General features: G+C 53.2%; 7 protein-coding genes across 7 annotated transcripts; 2 read left to right on the top strand and 5 right to left on the bottom strand.

Annotated features, from left to right (window-relative positions):
* Window positions 1-110: 110 nt before the first annotated feature.
* PG998_008403 (uncharacterized protein) lies at window positions 111-3,055 on the top strand (the record flags this gene model as incomplete). Its single annotated transcript, XM_066875219.1, has 2 exons — window positions 111-767; window positions 800-3,055. 2 exons carry the CDS (start codon window positions 111-113, stop codon window positions 3,053-3,055), a joined length of 2,913 nt encoding a protein of 970 aa, XP_066731164.1.
* Window positions 3,056-4,124: 1,069 nt separating this feature from the next.
* Window positions 4,125-4,991, top strand: PG998_008402 (PMSR-domain-containing protein; the record flags this gene model as incomplete). Its single annotated transcript, XM_066875218.1, has 2 exons — window positions 4,125-4,488; window positions 4,642-4,991. 2 exons carry the CDS (start codon window positions 4,125-4,127, stop codon window positions 4,989-4,991), a joined length of 714 nt encoding a protein of 237 aa, XP_066731163.1.
* Window positions 4,992-5,724: 733 nt separating this feature from the next.
* Window positions 5,725-7,347, bottom strand: PG998_008401 (uncharacterized protein; the record flags this gene model as incomplete). Its single annotated transcript, XM_066875217.1, has 1 exon — window positions 5,725-7,347. One exon carries the CDS (start codon window positions 7,345-7,347, stop codon window positions 5,725-5,727), a length of 1,623 nt encoding a protein of 540 aa, XP_066731162.1.
* A 1,972-nt stretch (window positions 7,348-9,319) lies between these two features.
* On the bottom strand, window positions 9,320-10,425 carry PG998_008400 (uncharacterized protein; the record flags this gene model as incomplete). The annotated part of the gene is made up of 2 exons (XM_066875216.1): window positions 9,320-9,806; window positions 9,872-10,425. 2 exons carry the CDS (start codon window positions 10,423-10,425, stop codon window positions 9,320-9,322), a joined length of 1,041 nt encoding a protein of 346 aa, XP_066731161.1.
* A 616-nt stretch (window positions 10,426-11,041) lies between these two features.
* Window positions 11,042-12,399, bottom strand: PG998_008399 (Clavaminate synthase-like protein; the record flags this gene model as incomplete). Its single annotated transcript, XM_066875215.1, has 2 exons — window positions 11,042-12,105; window positions 12,300-12,399. 2 exons carry the CDS (start codon window positions 12,397-12,399, stop codon window positions 11,042-11,044), a joined length of 1,164 nt encoding a protein of 387 aa, XP_066731160.1.
* Window positions 12,400-13,132: 733 nt separating this feature from the next.
* Window positions 13,133-14,331, bottom strand: PG998_008398 (NAD(P)-binding protein; the record flags this gene model as incomplete). The annotated part of the gene is made up of 3 exons (XM_066875214.1): window positions 13,133-13,174; window positions 13,265-14,095; window positions 14,170-14,331. 3 exons carry the CDS (start codon window positions 14,329-14,331, stop codon window positions 13,133-13,135), a joined length of 1,035 nt encoding a protein of 344 aa, XP_066731159.1.
* A 2,377-nt stretch (window positions 14,332-16,708) lies between these two features.
* On the bottom strand, window positions 16,709-17,453 carry PG998_008397 (uncharacterized protein; the record flags this gene model as incomplete). Its single annotated transcript, XM_066875213.1, has 2 exons — window positions 16,709-16,986; window positions 17,072-17,453. The coding sequence occupies 2 exons, from the start codon at window positions 17,451-17,453 to the stop codon at window positions 16,709-16,711; spliced, it is 660 nt and encodes a 219-aa protein (XP_066731158.1).
* Between the last annotated feature and the right edge of the window lie 370 nt (window positions 17,454-17,823).

Below are 17,823 nucleotides of genomic sequence, written 5' to 3'. Positions count from 1 at the left end.
ACGTGAACCACGCGAGTAATTGAGCCTGCTGTTAATTCTTCCTCTCATCTTTATTTCATCTTCATCTCACCAAGGGTAGTGGATGGATTGACTCGGTACCGATTGGGAGAATGGGCGGCCATTCTGGCAACCAGGCCGGTCGTGGAATGGGTCGCGGAAATGGCATCACCCACAGCGCGTTCGGCTTCACATCCAACCTCCTTAAGCAACCAATCCCCGAGATACCGCGCGAAGTCGATGCGCCACTAGATACCGAACATGCGCATCTGCCGCTATTGCCATTTGACCGAGATATCCACGAGAAGCACTTCGGGGATTCGGAAGAGCCGTCTTTGTTTCATGCCCCCGCCGGACACAACGATCGCTACCTCGCTCCATACCTTACTCTAAACGAATCGGCTAGGTTGACGGCATACTGGTATCACACCAGGCAGATCGAACAAGATGAGCTTCTACTAGCCAAGATCGACACACTCGTCAATGGGTTGGAGAAGGCCATTGGCTGGGGCTATGCGATCGCAGGCCTTCTTAGCGAGTCGACCTTCACCCGCATAGCTGCTGCCAATATGCCCCTGGCCTCCCTTCCTCGGAGGGAAAGCCCATGTTCCCATACCATCAACCAAACGTTTGGTAGTGTTTTTGCAGTGACAGACATGTCGCAGGACTCGCGATTCCAACATGCACCGCAAGTCGCAGCTTTGGGTCTCAAAAGTTACGCTGGCACACACCTGCGATTGATGGCCGAAGACGGGGGGACGTCGCTCTGGGTAGCCTCTGTGTCGTGTCCGACTTCCCACAGAAGCCCTTAACATCGGACCAGAAGGATCTCCTTGTCCGATTTGCCGATCTTATCAGCGCGTCCATTGCAAGCCATACGCGGCAAAGGCGCCTCAAACGGCGCCAAGAGATGAACGAACTGTTGTCGACTTTTCGAAACGCCGTTGACAATGACGACTTCCAGGAAACAGCTGCGCTATCCATGATCCAACAGGTCTACCCGAATGCTCAAGTATCGATACAAAGCACGAGCACGGGCAAGATCAAGCTCGAGGGTCGACCCGACATTGATTACTCCGACATAAGTGAGGGCGTGTGGGAAGATAGCGAGTATATTGACTCGGTCATCGAGACCTCCAATTACCAGGATCTCCAGTCCCTTCAAACTGTCCGCGCTATCGTGGCTCGGTGTGGCACTTCCGGCAAATACCTTGTCGTGGCATCGAAAGAGATCCAGCATGTACTGGACGACTTCGACGCGTGGTTCATAGCCAAGATCGCCGAGGTAACTGCGAATACGATGCATGAACGTTTGCTCCAACAAGCATTGCAGGCTCGCGAAACCTTCATCCGAGGCATTACGCATCAGCTCCGGACGCCTATACATGGTGTTCTAGGATCAGTAGAGCTTCTGTCCGAAGAACTCACCTCCATGGCATTGGCTGGTTCCATGCCTGGGAACTGGGGCGAGAGTACACACGCGGCTTCGTTGTGGGAGAACGTGGCGACGATTAGGAATTCGGGCCAGGAACTCATGACCACTGTCAACAGCATCATTAAACACAACGTCTGGACAGAAACCATCGCAACGAAAGTGCAGCCAAGCCCGTACAATCTCGCCAACTTAGAGCACGATGTCATGAAAGATATAACATCATATCTCCAGAGAGCCGAGATGCAAGGTGTCTCGATAGAATTTGGGGAAGACCTGCCACAGAGCGGCCATATCCTACTGACAACCGATGCGCGTCTCCTCACAGAGTGCCTCCAGCTGCTTCTATTAAATGCGATCCACGCAGTATCCAGTGTGCCGGCAGGCACTGTCTCGTTGACTGCACGTGCCTCTAGCGACTTTTCGAAAATCACATTTGATATTGTCGACAACGGAATTGGTATTGCTGAGGAGAACTACACGAAGATCTTCGAGCCGTATGAGAAGATTAACCCTCACAAAACGGGCGCTGGACTGGGACTGACACTGGCGAGTAAGACCGCGAATTTGCTTAGAGGCAGTGTCAAACTCATCTCCTCAGAATTGGGGGCCGGTTCGCATTTCCGGGTTGAATTTTTGAATCCTGTGTTGGAGTTTGTTGAAGACGACAACCAAGAAGTACAGCCAGAAGGACCCGAAGAGACTCGCACCTTTCATGATATACGAAATGGGTCGATTTTCGACCACCTGGTTACTCGCGCTGTCAAACACCTTGAAGAGAAAGGTTACAAGCGCAGCGACGCAGCATCCGCTCGATTCATTGTCACTGATGCCGACCATCATGGCGTAGCCTGCATTCAGCTGCTATACCCAAATTCTGTCGTTCTTTGGTTGTCATCTTTGGAATCCTCCCGCGAAGCTTGGATGAAGGAGCGCCAGACGCAACGTCGAATCGAAATCCACGGCCCACTGTATCGATTGAAGCTCGACAAGACTCTGCGGCAAGCAAATTTGATACATAGTGCGATCTCTGCTAGCACGCCTGCAACTCCGGCGGCAATCGAGCAGGCAGCCACGATTCCGATAGTGAGCTTGGTACAAAGCCAGACTTCAGACACCGCTCTCGTTCCCGAACCACCAGGGGAGCCGTTGGCAACAGAAATCCCCGAGGAGGAACGATTTCCTGGGTACTGCCATCACCTGCCACTCCGAGCACTCCTGGTGGACGATAACATAATCAACCTGAAAATATTACAGAATTTCTGCAAAAAGCGCAAGGTACCCTACGTCACGGCTGAAGATGGACTCCAGGCGCAAGAGCAGTTTATACGGGCTGCAGAATCCCAAGAGCCAATAACGTTGGTCCTGATGGACCTCCAAATGCCAAAATGCGACGGGGTCGAAGCGACGGCGGCCATCCGCGCGTACGAGGAAAAGAATAAACTGTGCAAGTCACTCATACTGATGGTGACGGGCCAGGACTCGGAAGGCGACAAGACCAACTCCAAGAATGCGGGTGCAGATGAGTTTCTGGTCAAGCCTGTCGGTCCGCGAGTGTTGGACAAATACATCGGGGCTTGTTATACGTCCTTCCAACCGGGAGGGCAGGTGTTGCCGCCACCCTGATGGGATCGTGGGAATTTACGCCGTTGCCGTGTTTAGTTCACTGGACAGCCGTAGCCATTGCTCATCTAGTGTTATGCCCTGCCACCTGTGCAACCCTGTAGGCGACGATATGTCCGGCCGCAGCAAACACTTAGGCAGGCCGCGATGAAGGGAGATGTGGACTCGATTGCACGAGCATAGCCGACTTGTGCTTTTGGAAACCATATTATTGCCTCTGGGCAAAGAGCGGAGAAAGACGCAATCGGGATTTAGCCACGGCGCAAAGAGTGAAGAGGGTTTGGACGCTTGAGACGAAAAGGGTGAGGTGTCTCGCGAATATTCACTTCTCCGGGCGCCACCATAATTAACTTGGGGAAAATACCGAGTTACCTGTCCTGTCGCAAAGAAGGCCCAAATAAGCTGACGGAGCGGTGCACCTGTAATGTAGAAGTAGTAAGCGGTATCTGATGCATTGATAGCGAGGGGCAGGTGGTAGTCTGGCAGCAAAATACCTAATATAATCAATCACATGGCAACATGGCAATGGATTCCAAATAGATTCCAAATCGAATCTTGAGTGAGGCTGATGAACCGAGATGAGCGATGAGCTAGCTGCATCTACATATGTATGATGGTGGGTGACCCGATCGGACAGCAAAAGACCCTGGAATTGATTGATGTGTGCGGGCGGTGGGTTGCGACAGTGCCTGAGCCCGTCTTTGTCTTTGTCCTGGCCGCGCCCTACGGGGATTTGTCATCGACCAGCTTAGCGCCTAGCGTGGCCCACGCCACCCAACTCTCTTCGTTAACGTGCCTAATATGCCTGCGGCCCTGCACTGTAATCAACTGCCAGTGGCCGTGCCTGCCATCCCCCATGTACATACAGTATTTGCCGGGCCCCTCACACGTCACGACTCCGAAGCTCTCCCAAGGGAGGGGCACTAATGTGGGAAGGGGTTCAATGGCGCAATACGTTTTCTATGACTACTATCTATTACGAGACGAATATATAATAACCATGCGACGAAACCCATAACTTCTAGACGAATTCTTTCTTCACCCCTCCTCCGTAATTAGCCATCTCGTATATATGAACATCGCATCCCTCCTGAGCCAATTCAAAGACATCGCTCTCTGGTCCATCGTCGCCTACCTGATCCTGCACATGGCCTTCTTCCAGAACGCGCCCAACTTCATCTCCCGACTCTTCCGACCCCTCACCACCACGACCCGCCTCGGCGTATCCGGCACGTCTGAAGCTAGCGGCATGGCCTCTACCTCCATCCCCGAAGGCGCCGAGAAGGCTACCGTCGCCGCCGGTTGCTTCTGGGGCGTCGAGCACATGTATCGCAAGCACTTCGCCGGCAAGGGCCTGTACGACGCGCGCGTCGGCTACATTGGCGGCGACACGAGCAGCCCCTCGTACCGCGAGGTGTGCAATGGCAAGACCGGTCGTACGTAACAACGGAGCTTTTCCCACATTCTGTCCCCCACCGTCGCCGTCTTCTCAAAGGTGGTGTCGAAGACCATATGCAGTCTCCGAGGACCTCCGAGGACCGGAACAAGCCGCATGATTCTTCACATTTGACTAACCCGCGCAAGCACAGACGCCGAAGCCGCCCAGATCGTCTACGACCCCAAGCAGCTGACCTACCGCGAGCTCCTCGAGTTCTTCTACAAGATGCACGACCCGACGACGGCCAACAGCCAGGGCCCCGACGTGGGCACGCAGTACCGCAGCGCCATCTTCACGCACGGCGCGGAGCAGGAGAAGATCGCGCGCGAGGTGAGCGCCCAGGCCAGCGCGCAGTGGTGGAAAGGTGGCGTCGTCACCGACATCGTGCCCGCGGGCCAGTGGTGGGACGCCGAGACCTACCACCAGCTCTACCTCGACAAGAACCCGGGCGGTTACGAGTGCCCCAGCCACTTCTTGCGCTCGTTCCCCCCGCTGCAGTAAACCAATGGCGTTCACACGGCGGTCGCAAAGTAAAAGGTCTTGAGAAAACGACGAGAAAGGAAAGCAAAGTTTGAACCACGAGAGTAGCTCGGGGAAGTTGGTGATGGTTTTGGTATTTCGCATTCGCAGAGGATGAATGGGGAGAAGGCGTTTCGGGGTGAAATTTCCCATTTTGGGAACATGTATATAGGTTGGATTTTCTTGCGTCGGCCCAATACCCCTTCTTATTGGTTTCTTCAACACATCACCGAGTTGGCGGGTGGGTATACATACTTCATCAGTAATGCCATTCAACTAGCCAGCAAATCGTTCACAATTGTTGTACGTTTGTGACTTGTGTACTTTGAATACTTGTGACTTTCGCTGTTCATGTTATCCTCGTGGGGTACAGCTGTATGAAAGAACATCGTTGATTTCTATCTGCACAACATGCTCGTGTCCCTGGACAAGCAGGCTGATTCCTGGCCCCCGACCAGGTCCATCGATCTTCTCGGTAAAATTTTGCGAAGTCTGCTGTTTCGAACATTTATCTATAAGCAATCATTTGCTCAGACGCATGTCAAGGTCCCCGTCCGTAACCTAGGTATCTCTGCCCTTGATCGTACAAAACATAACTCCAACTGCCTGCCTAGACGTATGGATCTGGCAATTCTTATACTCTTACAGCAATATAAATCTCCTCGTGCAATTATAGTAAACATGTCGTTCCAAGTTGAACTCGACGACCGCGCATTCAGTTCATCAAATCACCCTCATCCAGGGGATCGGGGTCGGACAACCACCCCGTGACCGGGCTGGCGCAGTGTCCTGAATTCCAGGAGATGTACCGATCGCGACCCTGCGCGGCCCGTTCGGCCCAGCCATAGTTCTTCATGCGCTCCAGGTTGAGCTCGTTGATGACCGGCACGTAGTGGTCGGGCTCGGCCACGCCCTCAAACTGCCGGCAGGCTGCGCCAAGATCGTCGCCGACTCTTACATAGGGCCGCGGGGGACGGAGATCTCGGTGGGAATCCCACTTGGGGCAAAAATCGACGTGGCCGAGATCGAGCCACGTAGTGAGCGCAAAGCCCCATTTGAAGGGCTCTGGTAGTTTGACGACGTCCAGGTGAAAGTCGGTCGTACAAGCAGCGCATCCACCGCCGCTGCCAAAGGTGTCTAGAGCATTGTTGGGAATACCCGTGAGTAGTTGAGGCGTGGCTTGGCCGGCATTGAGTTGGGAAAGGCGGTCGAAGACGGTGTTGCCTGGTTTCATTGCTACATCATAGGGGTCATGACTGAAACAGTCTGCCGTACACTTGGCCGCCGATGGAGGAAGCGAGCTTAGGTCTCCCGTATGAGATTTCTTACATGCGTGACTCAAGAGCTGGCCCAATAGTTTTCCATATCTCGAGCGCCACGTCTGGTGGGGACATATTGTGAGCACCTTTGGATCAGAAGTAGCCGTGGAGAAAGGCGGGTCAGATAGCTGCTGGATGAAGGACCAAATGGAAAGTGGTGTCTTGTCGATGGAGGAGACAATGCGCTGGCGCCGGAGTAGGAGGTTGTCGCCACGATACCGCATCCGCAGAGAAGTCTGGACCATAATACCGTTCTTATACACCGTGGTGGTATTATTTACCTGGGCCATCAGGGGGGAGTACTCGGCTCCTTGCTTGCGCCGTTTGGTAATAATTCGAAGGAGTTTCCGGTTCGCCCGCGACGGGATGTGATGATCCGGCGGATGATCAATGCATCTCACAGCTTTCTTTGGTGCGAATGCTTTGTCCTTGAACGGGACGAAGGGTCCGTGGAGACGCTTGCATTTGTAGCAGTACACCAAATCAAGCAGGTCGTTGTCCAGCAAACTCAAGAGAGCACTACGCACCCGATGTTTGGGGGAATCAACCCTCTTAACATAATCGCCCAGCACTTTGGATGCCAGAGGGGTCAGAATATTGGTAGGCTGGTCCGAGGAGCCCGAGGAGCTTGAGGCCTCGGGGTCCGATGTTTGCGGACTCTCCTCTGTTGGGGCTTGAGCAGCTGACTGGATGAACCGCCCTAGCAGCTCCTTGTTGACGAGCGCAAGCACCACGATGTTTGCAGGCGAGAGATAGCTCGTAATAGAATCTAACAGTTCCTGCGGCAGATCCAAAAGTTTTGATCTCGTTGGCTGCGGCTTGCTGCGCATCGTCATAGCTGGGGGTGAGAATGAGGTGGCGAGAGCGGTTCCAGGCGCGCCGGGTCTAGCTTCGACGACATTGCCGCCAAAGACAGGCGTCGCGCTGAATATTTCCAGGTCCTCATCCCCCGTGGAGGCGTCATTGGTTGCGCCCGACACGTCCATGGGCTGCGGAAACAGCTGGCTCCAGCTATCCATGTTTGGCGGAGAGGATATGCGCAAAGACGAGACCCTCTTGACAAAGTGCGCAAGGCGCTTTGACTTGAGGCGACCAACCGAATTGCTGTGGGGGAGGGAAAAAGAGAGAATTAGTTGTCAGCAAATAGGTTCTTCATCTCACTTTGGCGTGTATGTAAGCTTGTACAATTTAATCGAATGCTGGGGTAAGGCTCTCGAGGATTTGGACGGCCTGCTATAGAAATGCCCGAGTTTCTCCAGGGAGAGCGAGAGCGGGACGGACGGGGATGGAGGATGAAGGAAGAGGGATGGGAATGCATCGAATTGTTGACCGAACTCTATGGTTGCCATTCCACTCGTTCGACTTTGAATCCAGGCCGCCTGTGGAATAATCATGAAATGTGTTTTCTCCCCCTCGGGCGAAAGTAGCTGCTGTTGCCTCTGCCGTCTCTGCTGCAAATCATTCTTCTCCCCATGCGATTGGCGACGGAAGTGCCTTGCGCCAAGCCATGTCATTGGGTAGTCAGAAGAAAAAAGTACAAGCAGGCGCGGGCGCAGGCGGCGGGCGCATGACAGCCAGGCCGGGGAGATGGGACTGGATTTGGGGATTGGATGGGCAATGCAATTTAATCAATCGAATCGATGGAAACCGAGGGGTTCCCCGGTGTTAAGACCGCAGCAAATCCCCGATCCATGCATGCTCCGTGGCAGGGTTTGGAGAAACACAACAACACAAACATAACCAGCTCGGAGCGCAGGCAAATCGCACTCACAGTGATCCATGTCGTTCCAGAAACGTTCGCGTCATATTCCTGGAGCTGGGCATATAAGGTCGTGTATATCTGTTGGCAGATACTGTTATACTGGGCTGGCGGCGACGATTTTCGACTACCTCGTCTCTTCGAACGGATGATCGCCAAAACCGTGGGATAGAAAACACAAGAACAGGAGATGAAGAAGAGACGGAATCAACGAACGGCTCAGATTCAGATTCCAACGTGGACGGGCAAATAAGTATTAAGCTACAAACAGGCTGGACTTCAGTCGATAGATGTACTACATAGTCATAGCCATTTCCATTTCCATCCCAGCCTTCGGGCGCCATGGCGTGTTCCGTGAGCATCTCGGATGCTAAGGAAACACACTGGCACAGGAGCTGCAGTTGATCTACTAAGCGTCTCGGTGTCAGACAATTTTGACTTTGGCAGGATGAGAAGACCAGAAGCTGCAGTTCATTAACCTACAGTGCGGCAAGTATGTAAGCAATCCCGTAATGAGCCATGCGCTAATGCGGCCTCTTACCTGTACAAATGCAAACATAACGTAGAAACCTGGCGAACTGGTTCAAACGCGACTCTCCAAAAGAACATATGTTCATAATAATAATATCGCCCTCGGTGGATACCAATGACAAGACAAGACAAGACACGGATAGCTCCCGACTTGTCAGTGTTCTTGGCAAGTCGGAACCTTGACTCTTGACTCGGAGGGAAAAAGAAACGGCTCAGCTCCCAGCACAGGCTCAGCAAAAAACCGGAGCTTGAGTTAAGGAGCGAACGGTCGGCTAGAACAGCTCTCGAAACCTTCTCTCCATAGTTGAGATGGGCATAAATAGAACCTTGGACGGACAGAAACTGGACGAGTTTGATCCAACCCGCAACAAAGAGGCTGGCTGGCGAAATCGAAAACCGATGTGGTTGGTATCCATAATACCGTCTGTCTCATGTCACATATTCCAAGAATATCTCAATATTAGAACACGTCAGTGGGTTGAAGTGTGTTTTACATTATTCTAGACACCATAATACAATGCCCCCGTATTGCAACTGGTATAGCTCATCGAGAGGGGAGTTGCTTCCAATGCTTTAAGTAGGGTTTGTTGCTCCTAATCTGAGCATCAAAATGTGGCTTCCTTTAGCCATGAATTTGTTTCTTCTGCCGCAAATATCATCGAGGTCTATCCCCTAGCGTCCAGACGCCCCTGAGTCAATCTCTACTTACGTCGGTTCTGCTGCATCATCAAGATCTGCACCATTCTGATGAAGATGTTGAGGAAGTCCAACTCAAGCGAGATGCTCTCGTTGACGGGGTCCTTCTTGATGAGTCCATGCTCGGCCATGCGGGCATGATGGAGGACCTTCTGCACGTCGTAGAGCGTGAAACCGCCGAAGACGGCAAGACCACCATACAACCAGATGTTCTCGGTGAGAGCCAGAGTCCTGGCAGCGGTGGCGGGAATCACGAGCGGGGCAAGGCCAGAGACGGCAACGAGGGCAGCTCCAGCCAGAAGAGGTCCACCGATGTACAAGTACTTCTCCTGCTTGGCGGTAGCACCAACAAACGATATGGAGCCCATCATGGCAATGGTGTACAGACCAGCGCGGGCAATGAGAACAGGCGGGGCAAAGGCGAGCAAAGGAGCGACGAAGGCTGCCTGGGTGGCGTTGAAGGCAGTCCACAGGGCATACTTGGGAATGTAGCTAGTCATATAAGTTAGTTGCTATGTGGGAAACAAATGCCATTGGGAACAAAAAGCAGAACTCACTTGTCGGGTTCAATCATGCGAGTGCCCATCATGGTACCGAAGCTCAGAGCCAAACCACCGATCGCCACAGCCCAGGGGCTGGTCATCATCAAGCGGTATACGAAGCCCGTCTGGATCATCTGTCGCGCGGTTAAACCGATGATACCAATTCCGAGACCAGTGTGCAAGAAGGTCGAGTTGAGGTATTCGCGTTCGAAGGCAGGCATGCCGCCATCCTCACGGGTCTCCCGGTTGAGAACGGCGTTGATGGCGACCAGGGTACCACCGAAGATAGCTCCTCCGGTGAGTAGGCGACGCATCGTGGAGCCCGAGTCGGCTGCGGGCGCACTCTGGTACTGATACGAGCGGGACTGAGAGAAGGCATTTCGGGAAGTGGTTCGGAGGATGGACGTCGCCGTGAGTGTCCGCGATGTGAAGAAGGTCTGCGAGGGCTTGCTCGATGCGCGATGGAATGAGCGAATGGGCGCATTGGTACGCAAGGCTGTCTTGGTGAGCTGTGGCAGCTTTGTCGCCAGGCGGGCAGGGCCTTGGCGGACCGCGATGGTGAACGACATCTTCTGGCTGGTGACGTCTGTGTTTTCTTGAGTAAAGATAAGTAGATATTATGGAAGAAGAATCGATATTTCAAGACCCGTGGATGGGTTGAAGTATTGACGGTTGTTTGTTGTATCCGCAACGACCCGAATGGCAAAAATGACACAATGACGGCGTTAAACCCCGGGGGGCTCAAGAGGGTCAAGAGTCATCGATTGGTGCTCACTTAATAATTAGGAAACTGGTGGAACATTCTTCCGCTAAAAACAAACCCCGCTTCGGCTCAAGTTAAGAGTCGGGTCGATCGGAGGTAGGATTTAACGCTACAACAAGGGATGCAACCGCCCGGGGTACTTGGAAATGACAGTCCTCGTATCTTTTCCGTGATCCATCCATCTCCTTTATAGGTGGCGTTGACAAAAATTTAAAAGTTTGCATTCATGGCGTCTAGTTTGGGTCATATAAGAAGGATCTACGAAAACGATATGAATATAAAGTCGTAACCGAAGACACACGTACAAGCTAACTACTCGTATCGTCGTGGTCATCTCAAGCCTGTTTTGGGCGAAAGCGAGAACGATGGCATACGTACATGTACATAGCAAACGAAATCATCAGCCAGCAGACAACCCCAAATCAAGTAGATGCGGTCACCGCCACCTGCTCCGTCACCAAGGGCCCCTCCGGAAAGTGACTGCCCGCAATGTTGCACTGCCGAAACAGCCGCACCTCGTCCTCGGCGAACGCCCCGACCACCGAGTGCAGCACGCCGCGGTTGTGGAACAGCACGAGGTCGCCCTCGCGCCAGTCGTGGGTGTAGACGCGCCGGGGCGCAATCCCGGGGCGCTGCAGACGGTGGACAATGTCGCGCACGCGCTCGAGGTCGTCAATCACGCTGCCGTCGCCCAGGTGCAGCCGTCGCACCGCCGAGGGGTGCACCTGCAGCGCCAGCCGGCCCGTGGCCGGGTTGCGCCAGCACATGGGCAGGATCTGGATCGCGTTCTCCTCTACGGGCGTTGGCAGGTCCTCGACGCCCAGCTCGCGGCCCTCCGAGACTAAGCCCAGCCCGTCGGATCGTGACCGCGCTGTCGACATCCATACATAGGGATGGGGTGCGTACTCGACTCTGGTGGTGCGGGCGAACTCCTTGTCCGCCTCGGACAGCGCGTCGTACATGGCGGCACCGCTCACGAACGCCGTGGTGCCAAGCGGGACGTCGAGCAAATCGCCAGACCCATCGTCGTAGCGACACGTCTGTCGACGCCCTCCGCCAGGGACCTTGACGGCCAGCAGGGTCGTGACGACGGGCGGCGCCAGGTCCGCGCCGTATAGCGCGGCGTCGATGTGCCAGCGGTAGAAACGGGTGAAATCGTGGTCCTCGTGGTCGGGCACCGCGGTCGCGTGGAAGGTGCGGTGGTGAGGGTGGCGCAGCCGCAGGTCGCGCAGCCCCTCGTAGGCCTCGACGCGCCCGTGCCCGATCACCTGGACCTGGGGCTGGTGCGGGATGGTGCGCAGGTCCGGGTGCAGAATGCTGCGCTTGCTGGCCGTGGCGGTGTCGCCATGACCGTACTTGGACGCCGCGGCCGGGTCGAAGCGGTGCGTCAGCTCGTACTGCGCTTTGGGCGTCACGTGGGCCTGGTTCTTGAACACCAACACCTGGTGCGTGAAAAGGGCTTCGCGGATGGCAGCGAAGTCCGCATCTGGAATAGAGGTTGCCAGTCAGCGTCTCGCTCTTTCATTCTGCTGTAGCAGAAACGTAGTTGGGGCTGGCTTACCGAGGAGGTTACCGATTGGTTACGGGTATTCTCCCTTGTATTCAATGTATTATCATTTCATAGTCATTTTTCGATGTCCCATCGCAGCAACTACTACCAATTTTCTGCTCAGCTCTTACCATTGAGGTGCTCAATGTCGACGTTGGATACTGAAGCGCCGAAGTCAACGCCCGAAGAGTCGGGGGAAACAAGTGGTTCCACATGGATTTTTGACGTCATTTTCGTGGGTTGCTATAGGCTGAGGGGGTCGGTTGTCGTCGAGTTCAGGAATCTTGTCTCCGGATTCTCTCGCTGGTTTTATTCCCGTTGATGGACTAGAACTACCAGTTGACCTACAATGAGGAGGTTTCACGTTAGTCTTTATGCTTGCAGCAGCACATCCGGTGCTATCGCAAGGCGCCACCTCGCCCTAAGCGGCCCCCTCGGAAATGGCCGATGCTATCCGCTTTCTACTGTTTATCTTGATAAGTGATATGGCAATCTCAAAGCTCAAGAAGATTACATGATTGGATTCGGTCACGTCAAGATACAAGACTCTGGTTCTGATGACTGGATGCCACTAATAAACCCACAGGCGTTGCGGTGTGCATTTAGATTTGGGGAAAGCCTAAAATTGCGGTCTGCGCTTCGCAGTAGTATTTGAAAGGAAACCAGTGTGATCGATCCTTCACTTGTATCTGATCTGCATCAGTAATTGCCGAAGTGTAATTGTTCGGCAATTGCAGGGCTTAACGTGTTCGGGTCAGGTGCATCATCTACCGGAGATACGGAGATATTTCCTGCAAATCGGAATGCCACCCAGAACGATACTCTACCCGATCTGGACCAACAGCGCTACTTATACGAAGATCACACCAAACAGGAAGAATATAATGGTTTGGTATCAATATATTTATTTCTTTTTCATTACATCATAGATTATACATAGTTCGCTTGCTTAAGTTTATAATTCTCAAATGTTGATGGCGATTTTGCCGAAGTGCTTCTGTGCCCACTGTGTGTTCGATATGGGTTAGTAACGGATCTTTTTCATAGAAAGGGGGCTATTCTCCAATCAGAGGAGAGTATTATATGTATCACTTACCATGTAGTCGTAGGCCTCGCGGGTCTGCTCGAAAGAGAACTGCTGCTTGTCGACGACGGGGTGGATATCGTTAGCCTCGATGGCAGCGACCATCTCCTCCATCTGGGCCTTGGAGCCGACGAAGAGGCCGCGGGCCGTGCAGATGTTGCTGAGGGTGTCGAGGAGGGTGGCCTCGGGCTTGGCGCCGCTGAGGAAGCCGATAATGCTGATGATGCCCTCCATCTTGACGGCCGCCAGCGAGTTCTCCATGGTCTTGGTGCCGCCGACCTCGAGGATGTGGTCAACACCCTGGCCGTTGGTGGTCAGGGCCTTGGCCGTCTTGCCCCAGTTGGCGTCCTCCTTGTAGTTGATGACGTGGTCGGCACCGAGCTTCTTCAGGATCTCGCCCTTCTCGGCGGAGGAGGTGGTGGCGATGACGGTAGCGCCGGCGGCCTTGGCGAATTGCAGAGCAAAGATGCTCACACCGCCAGTGCCCTGGGTGAGGACGTACTGGCCGGGCTTCAGCGGCTTGAGGCCGTAGAGGGCGTTCCAGGCGGTCAGGCCGGCACAGGTGAGTGTAGCGCCCTCAGCGTGGCTCAAGTTCTTGGGGGCGCGAACCAGACCGCACTCGTTGAAAGTGGCGTACTGACGAAGGGTTCCGTCCTCGGCACCACCGAGACCGGTGGCAGCGGTAGCCGGGGTGATGTCACCAAACTGGTGGCCCTGGTTGAACAGGGTGAGCACCTTGTCGCCCTGCTTCCATTGGGTGACTTTGGAGCCGACTTCCACAACCTCACCGGATCCGTCAGAGGCGGCGACGACGGGAGTCTTGAACGGGAAAGGGTACATGCCCTGGCGAACAGCAAGTCAGTATGTGTCAGTTCCGAACTTGTGCTTTACGGCAGCTCATGAGAAGTCAAACATACCTTGGGGATGGCCAGATCGCGGTAGTTGAGAGACGCAGCGCACATCTTGACGAGAACCTCGTTCTCTCCGACCTTGGGCACCTCAGCATCGACAAGCTGCAGACCGTCCAGGTCCTTGTCCTTGGCGGCGATGATCCATTGCTTCTGGTTGGAGGGAGCCATTGTGTTGTTTGTGAGGATATCGAATACTGCTAAGTCGATAGATGGTAGATGGTGTGATGTGTAGAGTCGAAAGCAAAAGTAGGAGGCGACCAGCCCTTCTTATCACAGATCCAAATGGAACCCCGACGAGGGGCCCTCTGAAAGAATGGGTATAAACCCCGACATTCGTTGTCCCACGTGCATTGCTAAGCCGGGACTTTATTTCCACGAGCTACAAGTTTTGCCTGATATTGCTAATTCGATCCGCTTTGTGCTGGAACCCGGTTTCGTAGCTACCTGAAGTGTCAAACAGCAGTGGTAGTGCGGTTCTGGTATGGTTGCGCGGCCGGCCACTCAGAGGCGACAGAGAAGCGGAATTCTTAGCGGCATATTGTCGACTTGCTCGGCGTTACCAGGTCTATAGGACCCGTTCATGCCGTCATGGACCTCGCCGCTCCATCTTGGTCGTACTGCGACTGCGACCCACTGGAGGGGGAAAAGGCGACTATGTCTTGCTGCGGCAGTCGACGGTTCGCTCGGCAGTCAAGAGCCAACTGTGGGGGTCATCCGTCGCATTCCATTCGTTTCCCTGGCCTTAGCCAGACCCAGAAGATTTCTTCTCGCCAGCAGTTGCCAGATCTCACCTGGCTACGTTGTCTAGCGGGCTCTGGAGAAGCAGCATCGGATCCGATTCTTATTGGTAGTAGCTAGCCATAACTTCCGTTGTTGTGCAGCTACAGATATTATCACATGGAAATGGAAACGGAAATGGGCACCCCCTGGCTGACCTGGAGATGGGTTGCAGGTAACACGTCAGTAGTAGAGGGGTTGACAAGACGCTAACAGTTTTTTCTATCGGCGTTAGGCCTTACCTAACACGGACTGGGAAACAGCGGCAATATTACTAAGGACTCAGCTCTCGGGAATAAGCCTCACTATTCGTTCCTGAGCCAGCTAGTTACATAAGTATATTCCCCAGGAGGGGGCACACATTCCCCCGGTCCTAAGGAACAGGCGGTCAAATGGGAATCGCATGATGAGATGGCTGGCAGCCATCATTTAGTAAATCCTACCCTCGGGTAATGCAATCTAGATCACTGCTGACAAGCGGCGGCCTGTCCGACCCAAGCGTCTTGGCTTACCCACCCAAAACAATTGACCCCTGCATAGCTTGCAAATGCTTACATCGGAGCTTCAGTTGACTGTTTGATATGTAAAAGTTGGAGTGGCACAAACATATAACTAATCTGGGCAGCAGCCGCGGTGCGTTAGTCGTCGATCTCCATGTACCTAATGTATGAATGACATAGATTCCTACACGACACTGACTTTGGGTGCTTCCCGGAAGCTAAATGGTAACGTGTCTGGTATATAGTTACTCGCCAAGTCTGGAAAAGGGGCCAACAACGATTTGCTGCCTAGTGCATTGTCCAATTACATTGCTTCCTCCCTGTGCTATATAAACATTAACAACTCAATCAGAGACCTGAGGTCCCAAAAACTTTCTAAATACTAATGGCTAGAGTGACAGCATGGGGAGTCTCTTTATGGGACGGAGTAAGAGCTATGACTATAACTTGCAGTCAAATCAGTTTAGGGTTAACTATCTCCATATTTTTATCAGTACAATTGCATAAAGAAGCGATCTGAGTCAGGGAAACTAGCATTTCGTGCGAGTACATCAAGCTAATCTGATGCCCAGGTGGACAATACAGACACCAAGGGTCAGAAAGTAGTGACTTGTCTTACTAAATGTGATATCAAGGTAAAATTCCCGTTGCTGACATAGATGTATCATGTGTACTTCACACAAGGACTTACCCAGCTCGGTTCTATCTCGCATACCTGTCATAAAGATGGAACTAGGTCTGGCCTAATACACTATCAAACCAAAATGTGTACACGTGTTAAGGGGGAAAGGGCCGATCTCGCGTGATTATTATATTTGTATGCCACCAATTCGTTGAAGTTTTATATCCCTAGATAAGGATTTTGATTTACTTGCAGTTCTAGAAAGTATGGTGCTCCTTATCGAAACGATGGGCCAGTACGGAATTATAGTTACCTTGATATCAATGGAGACCAGTCAACTTGCATTCCAGTACTCTCAGAGATCTTCATGGACTATTTCAGAATGCTTTCTTCGGATCTCAAGGTTCAGTGAAAAGGTGGTATTGTAGAAAATGAGAAGGCAAAAGATGCCAACCCTAAAAGAATACAGAAGATAATGTACAGCCCCATCAAGCTCAGCTAATCGTGACGGGTTTTATCACTAACCAAGCCCAGAGCTATCATGCTCTCCCGTTGATATGCGGATGGCCATGCCACCGAGGATGTTCCCAACTCCATGTATATGCAGAAGTAAATGAAGACGACGATGAAAATATAAGGGAAACACTTAGATGCCGAGGATGGAGTCAGGGATCTTCTTGGCCTCCTCCCACATGCCCTTGATGTCGAGCATCTTGCAAGCGTCACCCTTGGCCAAATGCTCGCGGATGTACTTCTCGTAGCTGCTCTGCGACTTGCCCTGCTTGATGAGCAACTTAGCGACCTTCAGCAAAGCCGCACTGCCAGTCTGGGCGGCTCTGACGCCGTTCACGCTGGTCAGGATCTTGGCGGCGTCCTTAGCAGCCAGGGTCCAGACGGCACAAGTAACTTGGCCGACAGCGGGGACTGATAGAGAGTTCGTGTTAGTATTTGTGACCATATGACCAAAGGGAGGTGCATTTATGAAATAGAGAGAACAAGGGTCACTCACGTGCGCTGACGAAGGTCTCGCCGGCCCAGTTGACGATGGGCAGGTCGCACTTGCAGTCGCCCTCGACGTAGTCGTGCTTCTCGGGGTCGGTCCAGGTCTTGGTCTCTTTGCTGAAGCAGGTGACGCTGTGGGTCTTGCCGTCCTTGGCGATCTCCTTGAGCTTGCCGCACTTGGGCTCGCAGAGCTCCATGAACTGGTTCTTGTTCACGTTGCGGTCCTTGTAGATGCGGCATTTGCCCATCTCCTTCATCCAGTCGGTCTCCGCGTCGTACGCGGGCTGCGGGATTCTCTCTCGGGCTGCGAGGCCGGCGGTGCCATCGACAGTGGCGGCCGAGACAGAGCTCGTCGCAGCGAGGATGAGGGTGGCGATGGAGAACTTCATTTTGAGGGAGAAGAAGGTTGCTTGGAAGAAGAAGAACTGGTAAAGACTTTGAGGAATAGATGAGAGAGTCTGTTGGATGGAGATGCTGTTGATGGTGAATGAGATGAGAGAAGGTGATTATGACAGGCGGTTCTTTGCCATTATATATGCATTTGTGATAGCCCGTCCTCGTTGTGAGAGGCTGCCTGTCTTACTCTGTTTAATCCCGACATCTGATTCTGCCCCCTACCGATTAATGGCGTTGATCCTCTGGTCGACATCACAGTCAGAAGCTTGGATCGACTATGATGCACCACCAAGCTTTCAAGTGTGGCTCCTGTCACCTTTCGCAGGATTACACGATAGAAGGATAGTAAGATGCCGTCAGCAA

Source organism: Apiospora kogelbergensis (assembly GCF_038363985.1).
Source record: "Apiospora kogelbergensis strain CBS 113332 chromosome Unknown utg000005l_segment0_segment0, whole genome shotgun sequence".
Lineage (NCBI taxonomy): Eukaryota > Fungi > Ascomycota > Sordariomycetes > Amphisphaeriales > Apiosporaceae > Apiospora > Apiospora kogelbergensis.
This window is presented reverse-complemented; position numbering and strand designations above follow the sequence as displayed.